This window comes from Caloenas nicobarica, chromosome 5 (genome assembly GCF_036013445.1).
Source record: "Caloenas nicobarica isolate bCalNic1 chromosome 5, bCalNic1.hap1, whole genome shotgun sequence".
Lineage (NCBI taxonomy): Eukaryota > Metazoa > Chordata > Aves > Columbiformes > Columbidae > Caloenas > Caloenas nicobarica.
The window spans coordinates 58,063,795-58,083,852 of NC_088249.1; the positions used below are offsets into that span (position 1 = coordinate 58,063,795).

Consider the following 20,058-nt stretch of genomic DNA (forward strand, 5'->3'; position numbering starts at 1 on the left):
AGTGAGTTAATTCCTTGTTCTGCATTATTGTGTGCATGGCTTCTGCTTTTCTTATTAAACTGTCTTTACCATGAGTTTTCTCACTTTTACTCTTCCAATTCTGTCCCCCGTCCTGCTGCAGAGGGAGTGAACAAGCAGCCATGTGGGGCTTAGTTGCAGGCTGGGACTAAACTAAAACAAATGGTTTGACATAAAATGTTATCTGTCAGCATACTGTCACTGCAATCAGTAATACTTAATGACAAAGCCACTCATACATATTGCAAGAAAGAAACTTGATTAATTTCCTAAACTGTAGCTAAAAGGAAATACAACACTTTTCCTGTTGCCCATGAAGATGTTTTACCTATGGTAGGAAGAGGAGGAAATTGCTAGCAATAGTCTCAATTTCCTGCCAGATCCCTAAGTGTATACATACACTTGTCAAAAATAACTTATGCTTCCATCATTGTGATACAATAAATAGCAATTCGCATTTCACTCTGTAAAAGCATCAATTGCAAAACTGTACCAATGGGTCTCAGGCTTTGTCTTAAGGCAAAGACCTTAGAAAGTTTTCAAGTGTGAGGGACTGGGAGTACTTAGTGTGATTGCTGGAGACCCAGCAATGCAGAAAGCCTGCTTTTCTTTGGAAGTGTTTCTTGAGTTTCTGGTCCTGCTGGTTTACTTTGCAGAAACAGCCTTTTAGAAAAATAACTCGCTAACTGGAGTTTCCCTTCCAAAGAGCTCTCAGAATCCACTTCAGTGTATTTTCAATGCTCCCTTCCAGGAGAGTCTTAGAAGGGGCTCTTCATTCTTGAATTTCTTGAGGAGGTTCATATATTTGTTATAGCCTCAAGAAGGGCTTAGAGGGCTTCCTCTTCTTGAAAGGGTTCCTTCATCACCAGCAAGAGGCAGTAAAATTCCATTAAAAAATTCAAAGTATAACAGGACAGTAGTAGTGCCAAGGTGATTTCTAACACGTATGAAGCCAAAAGACTAAAATCAGGAAAGCCTGTGACCTAAACTAAGCAAAGCAAGTGAAGATGATAAGAATATTAAGCGAATACAGATAATCTACTTGAGGGAAAGAAAAAAAAGGGGGAGAGGTGGGAAATCTCTCTCCCTTTTACATCTTCAGTTCTTATGACGTGGAGAATTTGTCCAGGTTCTAAGCACTTCTTACTGTTAATTCACTGAAGGTACATTTACATGTAAGCTATAATTGGGGCCCTACATTTGTGTGAATTTATGTTCACCAAGATTAAAGCAGCCCCTCATAGCAAATGGAAAACACGTTCTTTGCATTGGAAGAGCCAGGAAAGCAGAGGACACGTAAAACTGCAGAGACAGCACAGGCAAGGGCACAACAGACCAGCTGCAACTCCCACTCTGGTACAGGAGCCAAGGACCCCCATACTGGGCAGCCCATGGGATGGCACAAGCGGAGCAGCCGCAGCAGCAGCCACACACCAAACGGCTTCCTCGGGCATCCTGCAAAGGCACGAGCCCAATGCTGCTGTGCTGCCGTCCCACGCCTGTCCTCACCAGAACGCGGGCAGCTGTCACCGGGCAGCAGAGACTGGGGACTTGCACATCCTTAGAAATGGCTCAATCAAGCTGGTCATCTATTTTTTTTTAGAGCAAATTCCATTCACGTCTGGAAAATCTGTTTCACTAGACAAAGGGTTTTCATTTCTATTTAGTTTTATTTTTAAATCTACGTCCTTTAGTAAATCCTTTTCAATTGCATTTAAACATATTTGAATTTGCATATTTAATCAAAACAATTAAAACTGTGAAGCTGAGCCCTCTCTCGAATGTTTAATTTATACTTCATTATAAAATGATATAACACTTCTTCATTAAAAGTGTTTCTTTTTATCTCTTTAATCACTGAGTGTTCTTTTCATGTTGTGGAAGCTTTATCTAATAAAAAAATAAACCCTACACGATGCTGAGCAGTTTATTAGCATGTACTGCATTCATTAAATTTACACAGATCATGCAGTTTCTCCAAGAATTGCTGTGACCTTGTTTGAAACCATAATTTCATTTGGACTGCAAACAAAACTTTTAATAATTAAGTGATTTCTCAAAAAGCTGAAACAATTTCTAGCTGCTCTGAAGTCTGCAAATGACAACATTAGAACTCATTAAAGATGCCCTGAAGATTAAAAAAAACCCCCAGTCAGTGTGAATTAATGACTACTGTGGATACAAACAAATAGCCACCAATATCTTTAAAATATATTTTGGGGAACAATTTAATGCAAAAATATTTGTGAATCGTGTTAACCTTTGTCATTACTGTTAATTGTTTACTGATAACCAATTATGAGCTTGATGTTTTACAAGCAAGTATGAATAAACTATTTTCATTCAAGACCTTGAGCTAAGTCTGTGATCATTTTGGGTCTGCATTTTTATTTTGGTATCTTGACAAATGACTGCGAAAGGCCAGAATGCTCAGATGCAAACATCACTGAAATCCATGTTCACGTTTCCAGTAGCAATCAGTGGGGTTTGGATCCCACTCTGAAAGTTTTTTGATTCTCATGAACATTTGGGTATCTGTCTCTGTAAACCTAGAAACTATACTCACTGGATTAAATACATTAATCTTTATTTAGATCATATCTCCACTGAAGTCAGACTATCTTCACTAAATAATTGCAGTAGTGACAACAAGTACAGACGGATGTGGCTAAGCTTCCCCAAATTCAGCAAGAAACCATGCACAGCTTTGCTTATTCCACTGGTCTCAAATAGCTTCGTCTCATGGAAGAAGTCTGCCCAAACAGCAGAATTAAACACAGAGTCCTGGCCTCAGTCACATCAACATTATTAGAACACAGGTGGACAGGAAATTCGGGAAAATAAACTTCTTATTGAAGCTACGATTCTTGGTTACTCCCTGCTTCTGGATGCTGAATGGGCTGGAAAAGATAATCATGTCATTGGTGCGTGCAGAGTGGGAAATGAGGGAATCACTTAAATTTCAAGAGGTGACTACCTATAGTCACAGCTCACAACAGTACACATAGAGAAATCGAAGACTGAAAGGAAAGATTTTAAAAATTACTTCACCTGTTTTACTGAATCCCTGTGAGGTTTTTGAAGACTATTCTACTTATCATCATACAAGCCTGTCATACTTATGTATTTGTGTGCAAGAATGGTTTTTTTCCATAACCAAGCTGATAATCCTAACATGAAACTGTAAGCAATGTGCAAAAACACACCCCCACAATCTAGAAGACTTTTTAAAGGGTTTTAAACATAACTAGAGCTGCTCTCAATTTTTAAAATGTAAATTATCCCTCAAATCTCACTTTTGAAGTCATCACTAATTGCCTCATAGGCCGTATTTTACATTAATTGTGCCGTTATGAAACACTCATTGAAAAAGTAATACACGTAAAGACTCTTCCCATATTAAATTGTCAGTAGTTTCTTTCCTCTTTTAGCTAATTGCTTCATTATGTACTTTTTAAATTGTTTTGTTCTGCAGGGATTAATTTTGCACATATCTTCATGAGCTATGAAACTTCTACAAAGTATTGTTACACAAAGTATGTTGTGTTGCTGGTTGACAATTGCAGGACTACTCTATGCCTTGTGTTACTAAGAGATAACACGCTTCAAGGGTCACTGCAGACATACGGCTTTATTCAGTGCTTTTGCAAATGTGTCTATCTCATTGCTAGAGAGAGCAAAAAACTGACACATAAATCGCCACATTGCCAAGTTTAAGTAATGAATAGGAAGTAAAATAAATCACTTTTCAGCTTAAAAGGCAAAAAAGGGGCAAACTGAATAATCAGATCACCACTGGTTTAGTGTTAATGGAGCAATTTACTGCACTGCCCGTCTTTCATGTTTTTACCTTTCCCTCCCTTACCACAGCTATACTTAGATTGGGCAATCTTGTTCATTTTGCACTAATCCTAAAGACTTCATCAGTACCAGAAGACCAAGCTAAGAAGAGAAGAGAGTATTTCAGCTGGAAGGGACCTACAACGACCATCTAGTCCAACTGCCTGACCACTTCAGGACGGACCAAAAGGTGAAGTGTGTTGTTAAGGGCATTGTCCAAATGCTTCTTAAACACTGACAGGCCTGGGGCATCAACCACCTCTCTAGTCTAGACAGCCTGTTGCAGTGTTTGATCACCCTCTCGGTAAAGAAACGCTTCCCAATGTCCAGTCTAAACCTCCCCTAGCACAGCTTTGAACCGTTCCCCATGCGTCCTATTGCTGGATCCCAGGGAGAAGAGACCAGCACCTCCCTCTCCACGTCCCCTCCTCAGGAAGCTGTAGAGAGCCATGAGGTCGCCCCTCAGCCTCTTTTTCTCCAAAGCAGGCAAGCCAAAAGTCCTCAGCTGCTCTTCACAGGACATTCGTTCCAGCCCTCCCACCAGCTTTGCTGCCCTCCTCCGGATGCTTTCAAGGACCTTCACATCCTTCTTAAATCGTGGGGCCCAGCACTGTGCACAGCACTCAAGGTGAGGCCGCACCAACACCGAATCCAGCGGGACAATCACCTCTTTTGACCGGCTGGTCACGCTGTGTTGCTGCTCCCCTGGATGGGGTTTGCCCCCCGGCTGCCAGGACACACACCGCTGGCTCCTACTGAGCTGCTGTGGACCAGCACCCCCAGATCCCATCCTGCAGGGCTGCTCTCCAGCCACTCCTCTCCCAATTTATATTCGTGCCTGGCGTTACTCCGACCCAGGTGCAGAATCTAAGGTTAATTTTGGTTTGGAAAGTACCTTGTTGTGTTAACAACCTGAATCCCAAGATTACACAGACTTGTGAACATTCAGCGGACAGAGCTGGCCCCTTAAAATTTCAGTGTCCACCAATGGAAAGTAACTGTTCTGTGGGGGACTATGGTGGGTCCGTGGATTCCTGGCAGAGGGTATGGGAACAGAGATTGCCCTTGAAGATATTAAGGCATACCCGTGAGAAAGAAGGGAGTAAAAGAGTAACACTGACGATAGCATTGACGATATGTTACTATTGCAGCCTGTAAGCAATAGCAAAAGACACTTGAGCTGGTAAAGACTACATAAAAAGGTGTTTGTGGCAATAAATGGAGACTGCTGTTTGTACTTAAGAGCTTGGTCTATGTCATTTGTCCATCTCAACCGTGACACTGTTCCCACACTCATGGTCCTCCGATTCAGGGGGCTGGGCAGCCCAAGGTGTAGCAGTATTATTAAAGACAGAGGAAAAAAAGCATTTAATGCCTCCATTTTTTTCTTCATTCCTACTAGTCAGATGACAACATTCAACAAGTATTGGTCCAATCCTTTCTTTAGACCTCCTCTTGCTATTAACTTCCTTTAAAAAGCCCTTGTTACCTGACACAACACTCTACTTGAGCTTTGGCCTTTTGTGTCTTCTCTTTGCATATACGAATTACAGCGCTGTAATCTCCTTATGAAGCCTGACCTTGTTTCCACAGGCCATATAATTTATTTTTCCTCTCAAGCTCCACGACAAGTTCCCAGTTCAGCCAACTGATCTTCAGCCCCACTTGACTTAGGACACAAGGTGTTGTGACACATGTAAAGGTATCTGGACTTTGCAGCTTTGACCCAAACATGCTGGATCCATCCTGGTCACCTACTCAGTTCTGTTACAGCACAACAATCCCTTGCTCTCCCACACTGGTCTTCCGCTAATCTTTGTTAGACTACTAAATCAGTCTTGCAGTACAAAAACCTCTCCATTAAATTAAATCCTAGAGAGATCTCCCCTCATTATAACACTAAAACAAATAAAAGTATGGAATCTTCAGAGACTAGGCCGTGAAGAATTGCAATACCAGAAGCATTGTCACCATGCAGTGACTTAAAGTGCAGAAAGTTATTAAACATTAGACTATCTTAAAATAACGCACTAATTGATTTGCATCTCACCTGAGTCCACTGATTTATAAGTGCATATTGACTTAAAATGTTTTACTTCTTTCCATAGCACTATGAACAACAATTTCCTCTCATAAAACATCAAGATGTCTGTATTACTGCCCAGCTGGTAATGTGCAACCACACAAGCACAACCGGCAAAAAAACATTTGTGAGAAATCTCCAAGTGCCTCTTCCCCTTTCCTTGGAGGGTACAGTGATGTCACGTGGTAGCTGGTGCTGGATCAATCATTTGCTTTCCTGTGGGAGCAGCTAATAAAATGTTCTCTTTCCAGAAAGAGCAAAAACACAAAAATGATTCACTGGTAATGTTGCCTGTATGTATAATTACACATGCTGTAGCTGCAAGTTACCTGCTGAGGCATTAATGGGCAAAACAGGGGAAAAAACAATTACTCCACTGTAGGTTTGACACAAAGCCAGAAGAAGCCACAGAAAGTCAGTTTCTGTTGATGCCATTCATGACTGACACCAGTTTGGAGGCATGACGATTTCTTATTCTATTCTCAGTAGAGGCTAGGTGGGGTTTGTTTGTTTCCTGTTGAAATTATGACCCTATAAATAGAGAAATTCAGTCTGTGTAATCTTGGGATTTAGGCTGTTAACACAGTAAGGTACTTTCCAAACCAAAATTAACCTTAGCGATAATTCTGACCACACTGAGAAGCTGCCACTGGTTACACAGGATGCTAGGCAAGTACTTGCACTGCTGAAGAATTATTTTTATCTTGGTGAAAGAGTAGGCTGCAAAAAGCATTGGCTACTTCTTGTAAGAAGTAACATTTGGTCAATCTTTAAAATTTTCTCTTGCAGAGTTCAGTCTAGAGATGATCTCTTCTTAATCCACAAAATGGATAAAAATAAAATAGACCTCTTTATTTGAAGTTTTAATGTAAAGTTAAAGAGAAACCACTATCTTAAAAAGCAGTATTTAAATGTTACCTGAAAGTAGGAACTAAGAATATTCTTATTCCTGTACTTCTCAGCCCTTCCCCTTCGCACATCATCAACCTAATACTGTTGAACAGCACCTGTGAACATTCACTAAGTATTTTTTGTGTACAGCAAATCATCCCCTAGTGGAAAGGACTACAGCCTACTTACTAAAATCAAGTCAAAACCATGGCTTTAAGGCCACAGCGAGTGAAGGTAGCTGCAAGTGCAAGAATGGGGGACGTTGAGATTAATTTTCCTGAAGGGAATTTAGGGAAGATCTACATTTCTCAGTGGAGTGCCAGGAAAGGGGACCTGGCAGCAAGGACACAAAGGGACGTGATGCACACGTGACACACCCACTGCTCTCTCCCCATGCAAACTTCCACAATGCAGCAGCTCAGTGAAAAATCTCCTCTCTTTCACTGTTCCCTCCCAGTCATTTCTATCTCTCGGCACACCAGCCTCAATTTTCCTAACACAACAGTTCATGAGGCAGCGTGGTAAATCACAAACTGATGAACACTAAAATTAACCCTGCAGTTTGAAAAGAAGTTACATGTAGAGGTTTATCTCTGAACTGGAGGTGTTCAGAGACACTGGGTACCTGTGCTGGCCGGGCCAAAGCACCGGTGCGCTGCAAGAGGGACAACAAGAGGATGGCCAGGAGAAGGAGAAAATGTAAAACAGCACAGCTCTTCAAGCCTATGTGTAGTGAAACTACGCCCTAACTTGTACACTATGCAAAAGCTTTGTCTAATAAAAGCAGATATCTATTTACATGTAATATATTCATTATTTCATATCATTCATGGCCTGTTTTAGAAGCACTGACAAGTAAAATTGCTGGAAACTTCTAGAGAAAGAGGAAAAAGTCAAAAATGTTTTCAGATAAATATAGAGATTTGGGGACAATTGTAAATATCTGCACTTGCTTGTGATTATCACAACGAGCACTCTTGCAAGGGCATATTATGAGAAAGTGGTCCCAGGTGAGAAACAATTGGGATACACAAGCACTTTGGATTGGAAGTGACCGGACATCTAAGGCAGCAATGGGCTTCTACACACCATGAGAGAGACTGGGTCAGCAATGAAGAGTCACGATTGCAGAAGCTGGGGTGGGAGAAAGTTAAAAACCAACCAACCAACCAAAAGATAGAGCCAAAAGCACCTTCAAAAACACCCAACCCCCACCCAAACCCCACCCCAAAACAAGCAAACAAACAAATGGAAGTCAACTCTGGAATTCAAGGAAAAGATAGATCAGGGAGACACATGGCAGACTTCACATCTGCTTGCCCTGCAACAGAGGGACCCTGTGGCACAGAAAGTACCCCGAAGAACACTGGGACTATTTTCTGGTCAAACAACTCACTTCTGCACCTCTGTTCATAAACTGCATTCCTCTAGTTCTCCACCAATGGAAAAAGCATCAGCTTCCCTTATGTTCTATATACAAACTACCAGACTAACAAGAAACGAAGCAGATATATTTATTATCATCTTATTTTATTGCATATGCAACTAATTTCACTATGTCAATATACTGTATAAAAGTAGCGTGCCATGCTCAGTCTAAACTATAAATGCAGTTTTCCTCCTGGGTCAGCTGATGTAAAGTCTTGATATATCATTTAGTGGGAGCGAGATCCATTCCTTTTCCCTTAAAGAGCTATTACCTTCTAATAAAATTTCCTCTTACCCATTTAACAGGGCCGTTATATCCCTGTGAACACGAATTCATCTGCAAGCATGAAGTCTCTGTGACATACATAATTACTCTAAGTCAAAGCCTGGGCTCGCGTTCACTTGACTCTGATGAGGACTGGAGGCACTTGACCGGAGGCAAATCACCGAATATTTGTCCAGGCGTCCCTTAAAGTGGTACAAACAGCTTCATTGTAACAGATATTTGGAAGCTTTATCAAACATGTAGGCTGCTTAAAAACGCAAAATTATTGCTACAGGCTTGGTCTTGATGAAAAATCTTCTGCTGATTTCAGCAGGAATTGGAATAGGCCTTTAAGAAGCCAGCTGAAAACTAGACTTGAACCGTCTAATACAGGATCTAATTTATTGCTTCGCATTGATTGCAATGGATTTGCAAGGGCTTCTGTAAGTACAAGTACTGCTTGTACAAGCACAACCAGAAGTAGAGCCCAAATAACAATGAGAAACACTGGCCTTACACTCACATTTTGTTTCCCCCATAAGGCAGTAACCAACACAACTCCTATTTGGTCCTCTGGATAAGCAATGTCATTCCAGTTTGCCCTCCAAATGCAACCTGGTCCCTTAAAAGCACACTTAAGTCCATTCAGTTGGGAATGACTGAACACAAACCAAAAAGAAGCATTACTCATCCTAACATGAATTTAAGAATATGATTCTGAGGCACAATAAATGAATCTTCCAAAAACCCCAAAGTGACGGAGCTGCTTGAAAATGATGCTGTCAAGTCGTGCATCAAACAGCCTGCCTTTATTTTCTTATGGGGCAAATAAATAGCTTTGCAAGAAAACATTTGCTTGAGGAGAAAACACAGCGTTGTTTCTAAGATTCAAAATGCATTCATATTTTGAACTCATCTGTCAGCCTCTAGCTGAAGGCAACAGAACTCTATTAATATTTATTTAATAATATATGTTTAATGTTTTACAAATGCTATTACAAGCCACAGACAAGGGTAAAAATCTTAGAAGTTAAAATAATACACCAAACTAGAGATTAATAGAGCTGAGTAGAGAAACTAATTCAACAGATTCAAGAGGATAATCCTCCAACCAAAGACCTGTCATCTGTGGCTTGTTATGGTTTACCAACAAGGGATGCTTCAGATACAGTTTCCAATCATTGGGGATTTCCTTGCATTCGTGTAACACAAATAACTAGATACTTGTTCGGATGATGAGGTGACAAAAATATCTCCTGGGAGAGGATACTGGTGCAAGTCTCCATTTTGTCAGGGTCTAATTCGTGTCCCTGCACAGTGAAAACCCCATCAGTTCAGCTGAAAACAAACCATTTCTAGATCTTAGAAGACACAGTAAGTGGTTTCTCCCTTATAATGAAAAGAAATCCTGAACAGGTAGACGTTGCTTCTCAGAAGCATCTCAACTGGGAAATTAAATCTTATCTCACATCACTGAAGACGCAGCTGCTAACAAAGCAAATGGAGAATAAGGCTTTAACTCTGCGCGCAACCACAGAGACAGTGAATTACCCGGTCCTGTCATCACACGGTGCTGCAGCTGGTCTGCATATGAGTTTGGCTCACAGTAGTGTTACAACCTCTGGAACAAAATTAGTAATATAAGGACATGGGACCATGCTCTACTTCGCATGTTTGAGATAAACGGTTAGCTTGAATGATCCTATTTCTGTAGTTGAAAGTAACCTCTCCTGTTCCTGCAGACGTTTGCTCTTACATGCTTATGCATAAAATTTCCCAATGAAAGAATTGACTTCCAGCACATAAATACTGCAAAGAATGGAACAGGCTGTGTGAAATTTACTTAGAAACTCAAGCCATGAAAAAAATGAAGGAAATTCCACTAGATATCAACTCCATCGTATCAGAGAATGTGATACACAACATCCTTCTTGGCTAGCCTGGACACCAGGCCAGTTTGGGCACACGGTAACTGCTTCTGCCCTCCTACAAGATAATGCACATCACACAGCAGAATACTACATGAAGCTAGATACTTCTTAAAAAAGGAAAATGGCAACAAAAGATAAAGCACAGTGAGCAATCTGTAGTCAGGGACTGAAGAGCATAATTTTAAAATGGAAACATTATTTATTGCATTGATATTGTTACTATGATGTAGTTTCTGTAGAACAAATACTGTCTCTATTAGGTGATTCATCGCAGGCCTCACACTGGAAAGCAACACAAGTCATCTAGAAATGACTATTTGGTGCTGCAGAGATGAAAATGTAGTTCAGCAGCAGAGACAGAACATCTGTCCTGAAATCACCTGCTGACTACCGTGTTCCACGTAGCCCTATCTCAAGGCAATGAAAGGCAGCCCCTGGGAGCTGCACCTCGTGGGACAAGTGTTTAGGATGTCCCACCATAATATAATACGAGAGCACATTGGAAGCAGCCACCTGCATTTTGCCAGGACGCGGTGTATGGCCCCAGCTGCACGCCAGAAGCAGGTGGCCAAGGGAAGGAGCTTGCTTTTCAAGCTCAACATCTGTAGAAATAATGTCGTGCTTCCCAGAAGCTCTAACACTGCACTGTACATTTGTATTCATCCTGGTATTATCTGAGATATGCTGAGAATTGTGAGAAGAGTTGGTAATAAACTGCTGAAAAATCTGTTCATTACAGCTCAGTAATTTGCTTTGATATAGCCAGGAACACAGAACCAAGTTGGGATAAAGTCATAGCATATGTTATGTTACCTTGCACACTACAATCTGTTACAGATGAAAGTATTTTATGTAGGTCAGGCACTGCTTCCCTGGAGACCGACAAAAAGCCATAAGGAAATGAGAGCAGTGTTGGGCCTTATTCCAGCGATCGAGTCTACTGCAAAGTTTCAATTATGCAGAGATTTGTGTCTCTCTGGTCTATCAAAGTACTTTTCCCAATCAACTTCTGCAAGGCTAAGTGTAGCGGACTGGACAGCATATCTCTCACGATGCAAAACTAGATAAAACTCTTTCCAGTTATGAGGAGACAATAGTTTTGTCAGTCGAAAAAAGAAAAGAAAAATCAAAGTGACACTAATTTTCAACTCATCACAACACTGAGCTGGAAAATCAGGTTTCGGGAATAGAAGGTGGCTCTCTGGCCCTCGCAGTGAGGACAATGGTGTTATTAAAAGAAGCAGTCTCGCATTTCCCTCTCGCTCTCCTTAAAACTGTGCTCTAATGTATCTGAGAGGGGACCTGCCCTTCAGTCTTGCTGCAGTAACACTTTATCTCTGACAGGCAGAAAAAAAGAATTTCAGGACCCCAGAAGCAAAAATTAGTATTTTTTTGATATATCTCTCAGTCTCAGCAGAGATTTTTTTCCCCCCCTGTTGTATAACAGTATGCTTTTATTCTGGCAACCAAAATACAAGCTTCCACTAACATTTCATAGCAGAGTTCAGAGTTTAATTTCATAACACACATCAAACCATTTTTCCTTACCACCTCTCAAAGATTCTCAAACAGAACAGCAATGTATTTTCAGAATGCTATTTAGCTGTGAAGAGATATAGAAAGGAGTACAGAAATCACACATAATACTGCGTATAGTAAACAGACGAAGACTGTATGATGGAATAAGAAAATATGTGCACTTATGCACTTTATGAATATTTTAATTTCTCTCCAGAGAGAAGGCAGCATAAATGCCTATATATTCCAGTTTGCTCCGTAGGATTTTTCTGATTTAAATGAACCAAGTAATCTAGAAAGACTTTTCCCATTATGCCTATGAGAAACTATCCTCCTCAGCAAGTCTGGGGTCACAAGTAAGCAGGGAGTTTTAGGTATCATCTCCGCAGAATTCTAGCATTGCTACTTGAATTTAAAAAATAATACTAAATTCTGTATTTCTATCCTTCACAGAATCACAGAATGTCAGGGATTGGAAGGGACCTCAAAAGATCATCTAGTCCAATCCCCCCGCCGGAGCAGGAACACCCAGATGAGGTTACACAGGAAGGTGTCCAGGCGGGTTTTGAATGTCTCCAGAGAAGGAGACTCCACAACCTCCCTGGGCAGCCTGTTCCAGTGTCTGTCACCCTCACTGAGAAGAAGTTTCTTCTCAAATTTAAGTGGAACCTCTTGTGTTCCAGTTTGAACCCATTACCCCCTGTCTTACTGTTGGCTGTCACCGAGAAGAGCCTGGCTCCATCCTCGTGACACTCACCCTTTACATATTTATAAACATTCATGAGGTCACCCCTCAGTCTCCTCTTCTCCAAGCTAAAGAGCCCCAGCTCCCTCAGCCTTTCCTCATAAGGGAGATGCTCCACTCCATCATCTTTCTTGCCCTGCACTGGACTCTCTCCAGCAGTTCCCTGTCTTTCTTGAACTGAGAGGCCCAGAACTGGACACAATAATCCAGATGTGGTCTCACCAGGGCAGAGTAGAGGGGCAGGAGAACCTCTCTTGACCTACTAACCACCCCCCTTCTAATACACCCCAGGATGCCATTGGCCTTCTTGGCAACAAGGGCACAGTGCTGGCTCATGGCCATCCTGCTGTTCACCAGGACCCCCAGGTCCCTTTCCCCTACACTGCTCTCTAATAGGTCATTCCCCAACCTATACTGGAACCTGGGGTTGCTCCTACCCAGATGCAGATTACCTTGTCCCAGGTAAACTCTTTAAAAAGATATAGGAACTTTTGATCTTTTCCCCCTCCGCTCTGTCTTCAACAAACATTTACACTACTACAGAGCTGCTGATTTCCTTTGCGTGGCATCATCCATACATTTTTGACTGTATTTTTCCCATGCAATAAAAAGCAAGCTGTATTTTAAATGCAAACCACCAGTGCTGGTTGGTTATGTCCCTTACCCTGATTCCAAGCTCCACATTCTCTCCACCATATACTTCCATGCCTTCATCCAGTAAGCCAATCTCTTGGAAATATTCTCGATCTACTATGAAGCATCCAATCAATGCAGGACTTCTGGAAGAATAAAATGGCAGCAACCAAAATTAGCATACAGAATATGAACGATTTTATTATATTTATAACTCCTGGGTCAAATGGTTTGCCAAGACAGATTCTTAGGGAGATGTTTCTCAAACAGATTTATACAGCTTTCTCTTCCAGTGTTCCTGATTCTACAGCAAAATAAGCACCACTGAAAGAAAATAGACTCAAAATGACTGGATGTACATTATCACCCAGGTAGGATTCCAGTGCTAACAATACCAGATCCAGGAGCCCCAGCTTTGTTTCTGAGGCACCAGCCATTCTAGTCTGTCCCTGCTAAGTCCTCAGGTGTCTTGTCTGTGACACCTAATAAGGATACCCAACAATGCCCAGGTTTGTGTGTTTAACCAGAAGCTGGGTTCATCTACAGCTAAGAAAATGTGTGTCTGTAAGCTGATGTAAAGGAAGAGATTTTTTCATTAATAGAACTTCCAGGTCAGATTTTGCAATACAGAATCAAGAAACCAGCATACTGTAACACTAGGCTGTTGTCCTCAGCCAAATTTAAACAAGTCACATACCTTTACCAAATCAGTAAGTTCTATTCATATTGCAACCTGAATTAGTCAACTTTTACTATGAAGAGCCAGTCTTAAGAAGGCAAGAGTACAGGCATAGAGCTTACAATTTTAGCTTTATGAGATGCAGCGGAGGAGAACACAGAGTAATTTAGCCTTTTTATTTTTCTCCTACCTTATAATCCACAATGGCAAGAAATAAAAATGTCTTTTCTGATTGTTATGCTGATATCAGGAACTCTAGTAACAACAGGATACTAATTAGCAGTACAGGGGAAATCATTCTACATGTACTGGGAACACAAAAGCTGTAATAGTATAGACATCTGCTTTTAATCAAATTATAGGATGTCTTCATCAAAAATTGTACAATTCTACAGAAATTATACAATTATGCCTTTAACTTGAAATGCTATAGTACCCACTTTATAACAATCAAAGAATGTTCCTGATGCATTTATTAATTATGAAAATAGCAGTTAACATCACTTCAAAAGTTATGCTTCTTTTAGGACAAAGTACTCTCGCTTTTGGTGTTGATTTAAAAGTATTTTTCAGAGTACCTGTTTCCCTTTGTTATAATTCTAGAAGCATATTACAGGCTTGATAGAAGCCAACAATCAATACATGTGACTTTTGTTTGTTTGTTTAAATTATCCAGCACACGCATGTATTGCACTGAATAAAAGGTGCCAGGGGAAGGACTAGGGAACAAACCTAAACACACAATCCTCACATAGAACAGAGTTTTGGGGTAAAAATGGAAAAGTAGATTTGCTCTTTATTCTGAGTTCAAATACTTTTAATTTTAAAAGTCACTATAATTAACATAGAAGGCTTGCCTCTCCAGGACTTAGAATATTTCAAAGCATTTTCATAATGTTAACGGAGTTCATTAACACTGAGAACCATTTCTAATGATGTGGAAATTACACCCCTTTTTACATATGTCCATGGCAAACCTGTACATTTTCATCTCCTACTTTCTAATTCTGAGTCCTGTTCTAATGACCAGCATGTGGGTCAGTGCGATTAAGAGTGTTTAAGCTGACAACTCTAGAAAACAGCCATCTGCCTGAAAAGACAGAACGACTGGATGAAGGATACCCCTTGTGCTGACAGCATGGGAACTTATTGGTAGTGATGACCCCCTCACACTGCCATTGCTATTGTATTTAAGGTTCTGCTTTGCAGCTGGTGAAAACAGACCTCACGCTCTCTTTCTGCAAAATAGATTACAGGTACCAGTCACCTCCTTGGTATGAATGCATAGAAAGGCCTGGAATCTCAGCAGAGCTGCTGAGGGGATTCAGAGGCACTTACTCCTCCCCTAGAGAGAAGGGTATTGTTCTGTACCAGCCTAACATGGTAAGAAAGTACAGAGCTAGATTGCACCAAAGGAGGAGTCTCATACAGTCTTTGCTCACCCACTATCAGTGGGCCATCGTTATCACGCAGGATATAACACAGCTGTAAAGCTATGTGACAGTGTTATAAAGAATACGACTGTCAGATCAGTTCTGTTTATATAATGCATTTGTAAATAAATAGCTGTTTCTGGCCCATTACCAGAAATTAGCAGACAAGGCTTCCGGTGAAAGCGGTGCTGCTGAGAGTTCAAGCCTACCATCTCACTTCGGCTGTGTGTTTTGCCCCATGATAATAACAAGAAAACCTATTTTAAAAGATCCACTGAGAAAAAAAGTTTTCTTGATGACTGTGTAGGGGCAAAGGACAAAAGCTAAAGAGGACAGGTCAAGGACATTTAAATAATTTAACATTACAGTCAGTAAAACCTATTACTTAGCTAAGACCACTCGCCATCTGCTGTATCTAAAAGAGCATTGCCAGGGACACACTACTGGAGGTCACAGTTGCATCTCACCTGATGGGAGCAGTTGTGTTCTCCAGTTTCCACCATGACTTAGGAGGGTTCAGATATCGGCACCACAGCTCCCAGTCAAAACCCTGTGCTGAGAGGGGATACTCCTCTATTTCAAAATTATCATACTTAATGTTATCAAATGATGGAGAAATGACTCTTTTTCTGTTTTCTTTTATCCTAGTAAGCACTGGTTCAGCCCTAAAAAAAGAAAAAAAAACCCATTAAGACTACGTCAGTAGAAGCAGAGCAGTGATGTAAACAGCAGCTTCTGCTGTATGTTTCAGAAAGGGCAAAGCCTGTAGCTGTTGCCCATTCAGAGCTCGCTTTGCTGGGAGATGGAGTTTTGACAGGGCAGGATCTGCCTCAAAATAACACACCACAATATTTTATCTAGGCTGCCCTATTATTAACCTTGATGTTAGCTGGTGAATGGAAGAAATTAGTATCTGCATACCATAGAGCAACCCTTGCTAGCAAATAATGATAACTTTAGGTTCTCAATACTATCAAGGACATCAAGATCAGAGTTAATAATAGATCTATCCTAGGGATGGAAGCTCCTGCCATTTTACCATCTTTTTTTTTTTTAACTCAAGAAGCAACAAAGGTATTAAATCCAGATTGAACAAGTTAAAATACACAGTTTTAGTTAAGTGCTACTTTTGCACAGAGCAGCAAACCTTAGTGCCAAACTGACACTTCTTTATTTACAGTGTAGAGCATAAAGGAAACATAATAGTTTTAATTTAAAAATATAATTTTGCATTATCAGAAGATGTTTTTAACATTAAGTTTTCCAATACATTTTAAATATATTGTAATTAGATGAGCAGATAACACACACTATAAAAATGGATCTAGATTACGTTACACAGAACAAATACATTTTTAATTCTTGTGTCCATGCTTGTGTCTGAATCTTCATTAAAAAGATCAGAATGCTAATTCACCCTCTATGTGCAAGAGAAACACCATTCAGTAATTCATAAACAGTGCTTGGAAAATGTCCCTTGCTTGGAGAAATTCAAGACACGTACCACCCCACATTGAATTCCACATGGGCATCAAAGAGAGCGACTACGGGTGCTGTGGCCACTCTCCATCCACTAACTCGGGATCGAATCAGCCCCTCTTGTTTGCTGTGCCGAACAACCTTGATGAAGCCAGGCTTATGGGCATTCACCTCATCAACATACTTCTTCAGTTTCTCCTTGAGTTCTTCTGTGGAAAGGAAAAATTTAGATGTTAACAACGAGTATCAGCTCAATAAGGTGTAAAAATCTGTAATTTCAGCAAAACAGTAGCCTACACACATGGAAATATCCCCTTTTGATTTAACCACTAACAATTCTCAAACAGTCGAGTCTAAAAGGAGGCAAACAAAAAGTAGAAGGACCATAAATTATATAGTAATAGAAGTTCCAAGTGTGACTATTTAGCCTACATGACTGACATCGGAATACTGCTACTGTTTAAGATTAACATGCCACAAAATAAAGCACTCAATCATGAAGTACCATAGGTACATAGGTGCATATTATGTTACTGTAGCAACAAACAAGATAACTAGCTTATATTTCCAGAAAAATATGCCAAAGTATCATCCATGAACTTTCTTTACCAATATTTCAAGAAAAAAAGAATAAAATGAATTATTTATGCTTTTTCCATTTTTCTTTCTAAACTTTGACAACTCTTTTCTATCTCTACTAAAGAATTCCATGACTTCTGCTCTTTTCTCAGGGAACAAAGACCAGTAAAAAGACTGGAGGAGAATAATTCTGAATTAAAATACGATAACTTTTTCATCAACAGCTATCATGTCTCTGGTTTAAAGATCATTGCATGAGAAAATCCTAAAGGTAAAGCTGAAATATGTTGTTCACTGTTGTTATTAACTGAAAACACTGTTCACTACAATTCCTTATTAGCATTGCTATGTTCTATTTATGCTATGGTACCACTCAGAATTGCTTTAGTGTTATTAAGATTCCCTTTCTTCCAAATCTCTTCGCAAATCCAGAAATGCCTTTGCTGTGATGCAGAATAATGCTCCTGTGGTTACGATGCTAAACTGGATATCATCAAGTCTGCATTAGAAGCCCAATGCTGCCTAGCCCTTTCTGTGAAATCTCAAGTGAGCAACTTCTCCATAATCAATTCCCCATCTGCAAAATGAGATCGCCACACTTATTTCTATTTCGGTCTTTAAACTCTAGAGAACAGCTGTTTTCTTTATCTCTGTGTGTGGCTGGTACATAAGGCCCTGGGGCACTGAGCTGAGGGGAGGATCCATGGGAGAAGGGATGGCTCCAGAGCCCAGCATCCCAAAGTCAGCACCATGGCAGGGAGGAAAACTTCAACCACGTTGGCTGGCCCAAATTGGCTCCCAACAAAATACAGGAGGGTTTCTCTTTTAAACCTCACCAACGAGACTTTCCCTTCTATTGTTTCGCTGGCATCAGTGGTGCAATCTGTTCCTCGCTATGCGCCAGGGTGACATTTCTGCATTGAGTCCAGGTAGATGCTCAACATAAGCCAGCCAGACTCTGGAGCTGGTTGCCTCAAACAGATCTGGACAACATGCACACTAGAATGGTTAATGCAACAGAAAATTAAAAGCAAGCACACTTCATTAGGCACATTAAATGTTCCTTCTTGGGAAGGAGGTGGATGTATCCTGGCTTAGGCTGACAAAGAGGAACAGAGCAGTTTCATAACCTGAAGACTGTTACAACCCAGATGACCTTAGTGGACCTGCTTCTCTGAGAATATGGGAGAAAGAACAGGACAGTTGAGTGCAAAGACTTCTTAAATTCACCCCCCTTTGTAAAGACTCTCAGCCATAAGGTGTGATGCTCTTGCAGCTGGTTCCACTGGAATTGCAGGACAGTGCATGCCCCTTACCTTTGTGTAAATGGACTCTGCGTGGAAGTGAGAGAATATCAAATAAAAGTTACAATACTTACAGCTTTTCATAAAGAACGAGAATTAAAAATAAGTTATCTGATACCTTGTCCATCACAGTACTTAAACTGCAGCTATGTTTTAGGAATTGACTCAACATATTACTAGAATTTTCCGCATTAAAGTGCCAATACCTATTCTAAGTGTTTATCTATGACTGCATCACCTTGAATAAACACTACGAGTCATTAACACACATAGCATAAAGCACTATTCTTCTTTGCATTAAATTTGCTGTGTTTGATCAATACACTTTTTTCCCATTGTAAGTCAAAAGATCATATTCAGGCTTTCCATCGTGCTTGTGTAAAGCCACACGTTCTTATTGTTCATCCCCTAACATACAAATATCTGTAGCAAGCACAAAACTAGCAAACCAACCACTAGCTAGCAGCACTTTAAATCCAAGAGAAGAAATTTGTGTTACTGAAATTACGCCTATCTAAAAACAGTGCAAAACAGTCCTCTATTCCCAAAATGTAACATTGTGGAGGATAAATAACCAAAACATGAAGATCAGAGCTTTGCTCTCAGTTTAAGTGGCTGTTCACAGCTCTGCAACACCAGGGAGCTTTATTTGCCACAACAATGCAACATCACCATTGAGTATAAAATATATAAAAGGAAAGCAGAATCTAATCAAGGTCTTGAAAATCACTACCCTTGATAAAGTCATTGTTCTCTCAATCACCTTCGTTTTTAGTGAGTGGGCTATTCTTACTCCCGTCATATACTCTTCCTAATGTGGACTGACTTTATAAGCTTGAGTAAACACAAAATCTTTTCCATAGCTAGGTGTAGTATGGAAATACGTGGAAATGGAACATAACTCAAATCTTGGCTTCCCACCAGCATGACTTCAGCTGCACGCTACAGCTGTGACATTTACTAGGCAGTGCATACTTCTGATTTTCTGGTTACACTGCAGCTTTTTGCAAATGAAGTGAATGGCCTGAGAGAGTCTCAGGGGAACCTGGAAGGCTTTCCCATGGTCAGTCGGTATGGAGGAATTCTTCCCTGGACTTCAGGAAGTGGAGCGGAGTGCTGCATTTTACCTAATTTTCAATACTGGCCCACAAGCAGTGTCTTACTCCATAGCATGTTCACAGGAGACAAAGCAATATTTTACAGTCAGGCATTTTCTGGCCTTTGTTATTTAA

General features: G+C 40.5%; 1 protein-coding gene across 3 annotated transcripts in view; it reads right to left on the reverse strand.

The window, feature by feature from the left end:
* Nucleotides 1–20,058, reverse strand: part of GALNT18 (polypeptide N-acetylgalactosaminyltransferase 18) — a 238,437-nt gene that overhangs the window by 60,910 nt on the left and 157,469 nt on the right. For all 3 annotated transcript variants that reach the window (XR_010606267.1, XM_065635516.1, XM_065635515.1), the window contains exons 5-7: nt 16,969–17,152; nt 15,932–16,129; nt 13,384–13,498 (exon numbers count right to left, since the gene is read on the reverse strand). Coding sequence is in view for 2 of the 3 variants with exons in the window: in XM_065635516.1 (XP_065491588.1) it covers nt 13,384–13,498; nt 15,932–16,129; nt 16,969–17,152 (497 nt within the window). In the remaining variant the exon portion in view is untranslated. The remainder of the gene's footprint in view (nt 1–13,383; nt 13,499–15,931; nt 16,130–16,968; nt 17,153–20,058) is intronic.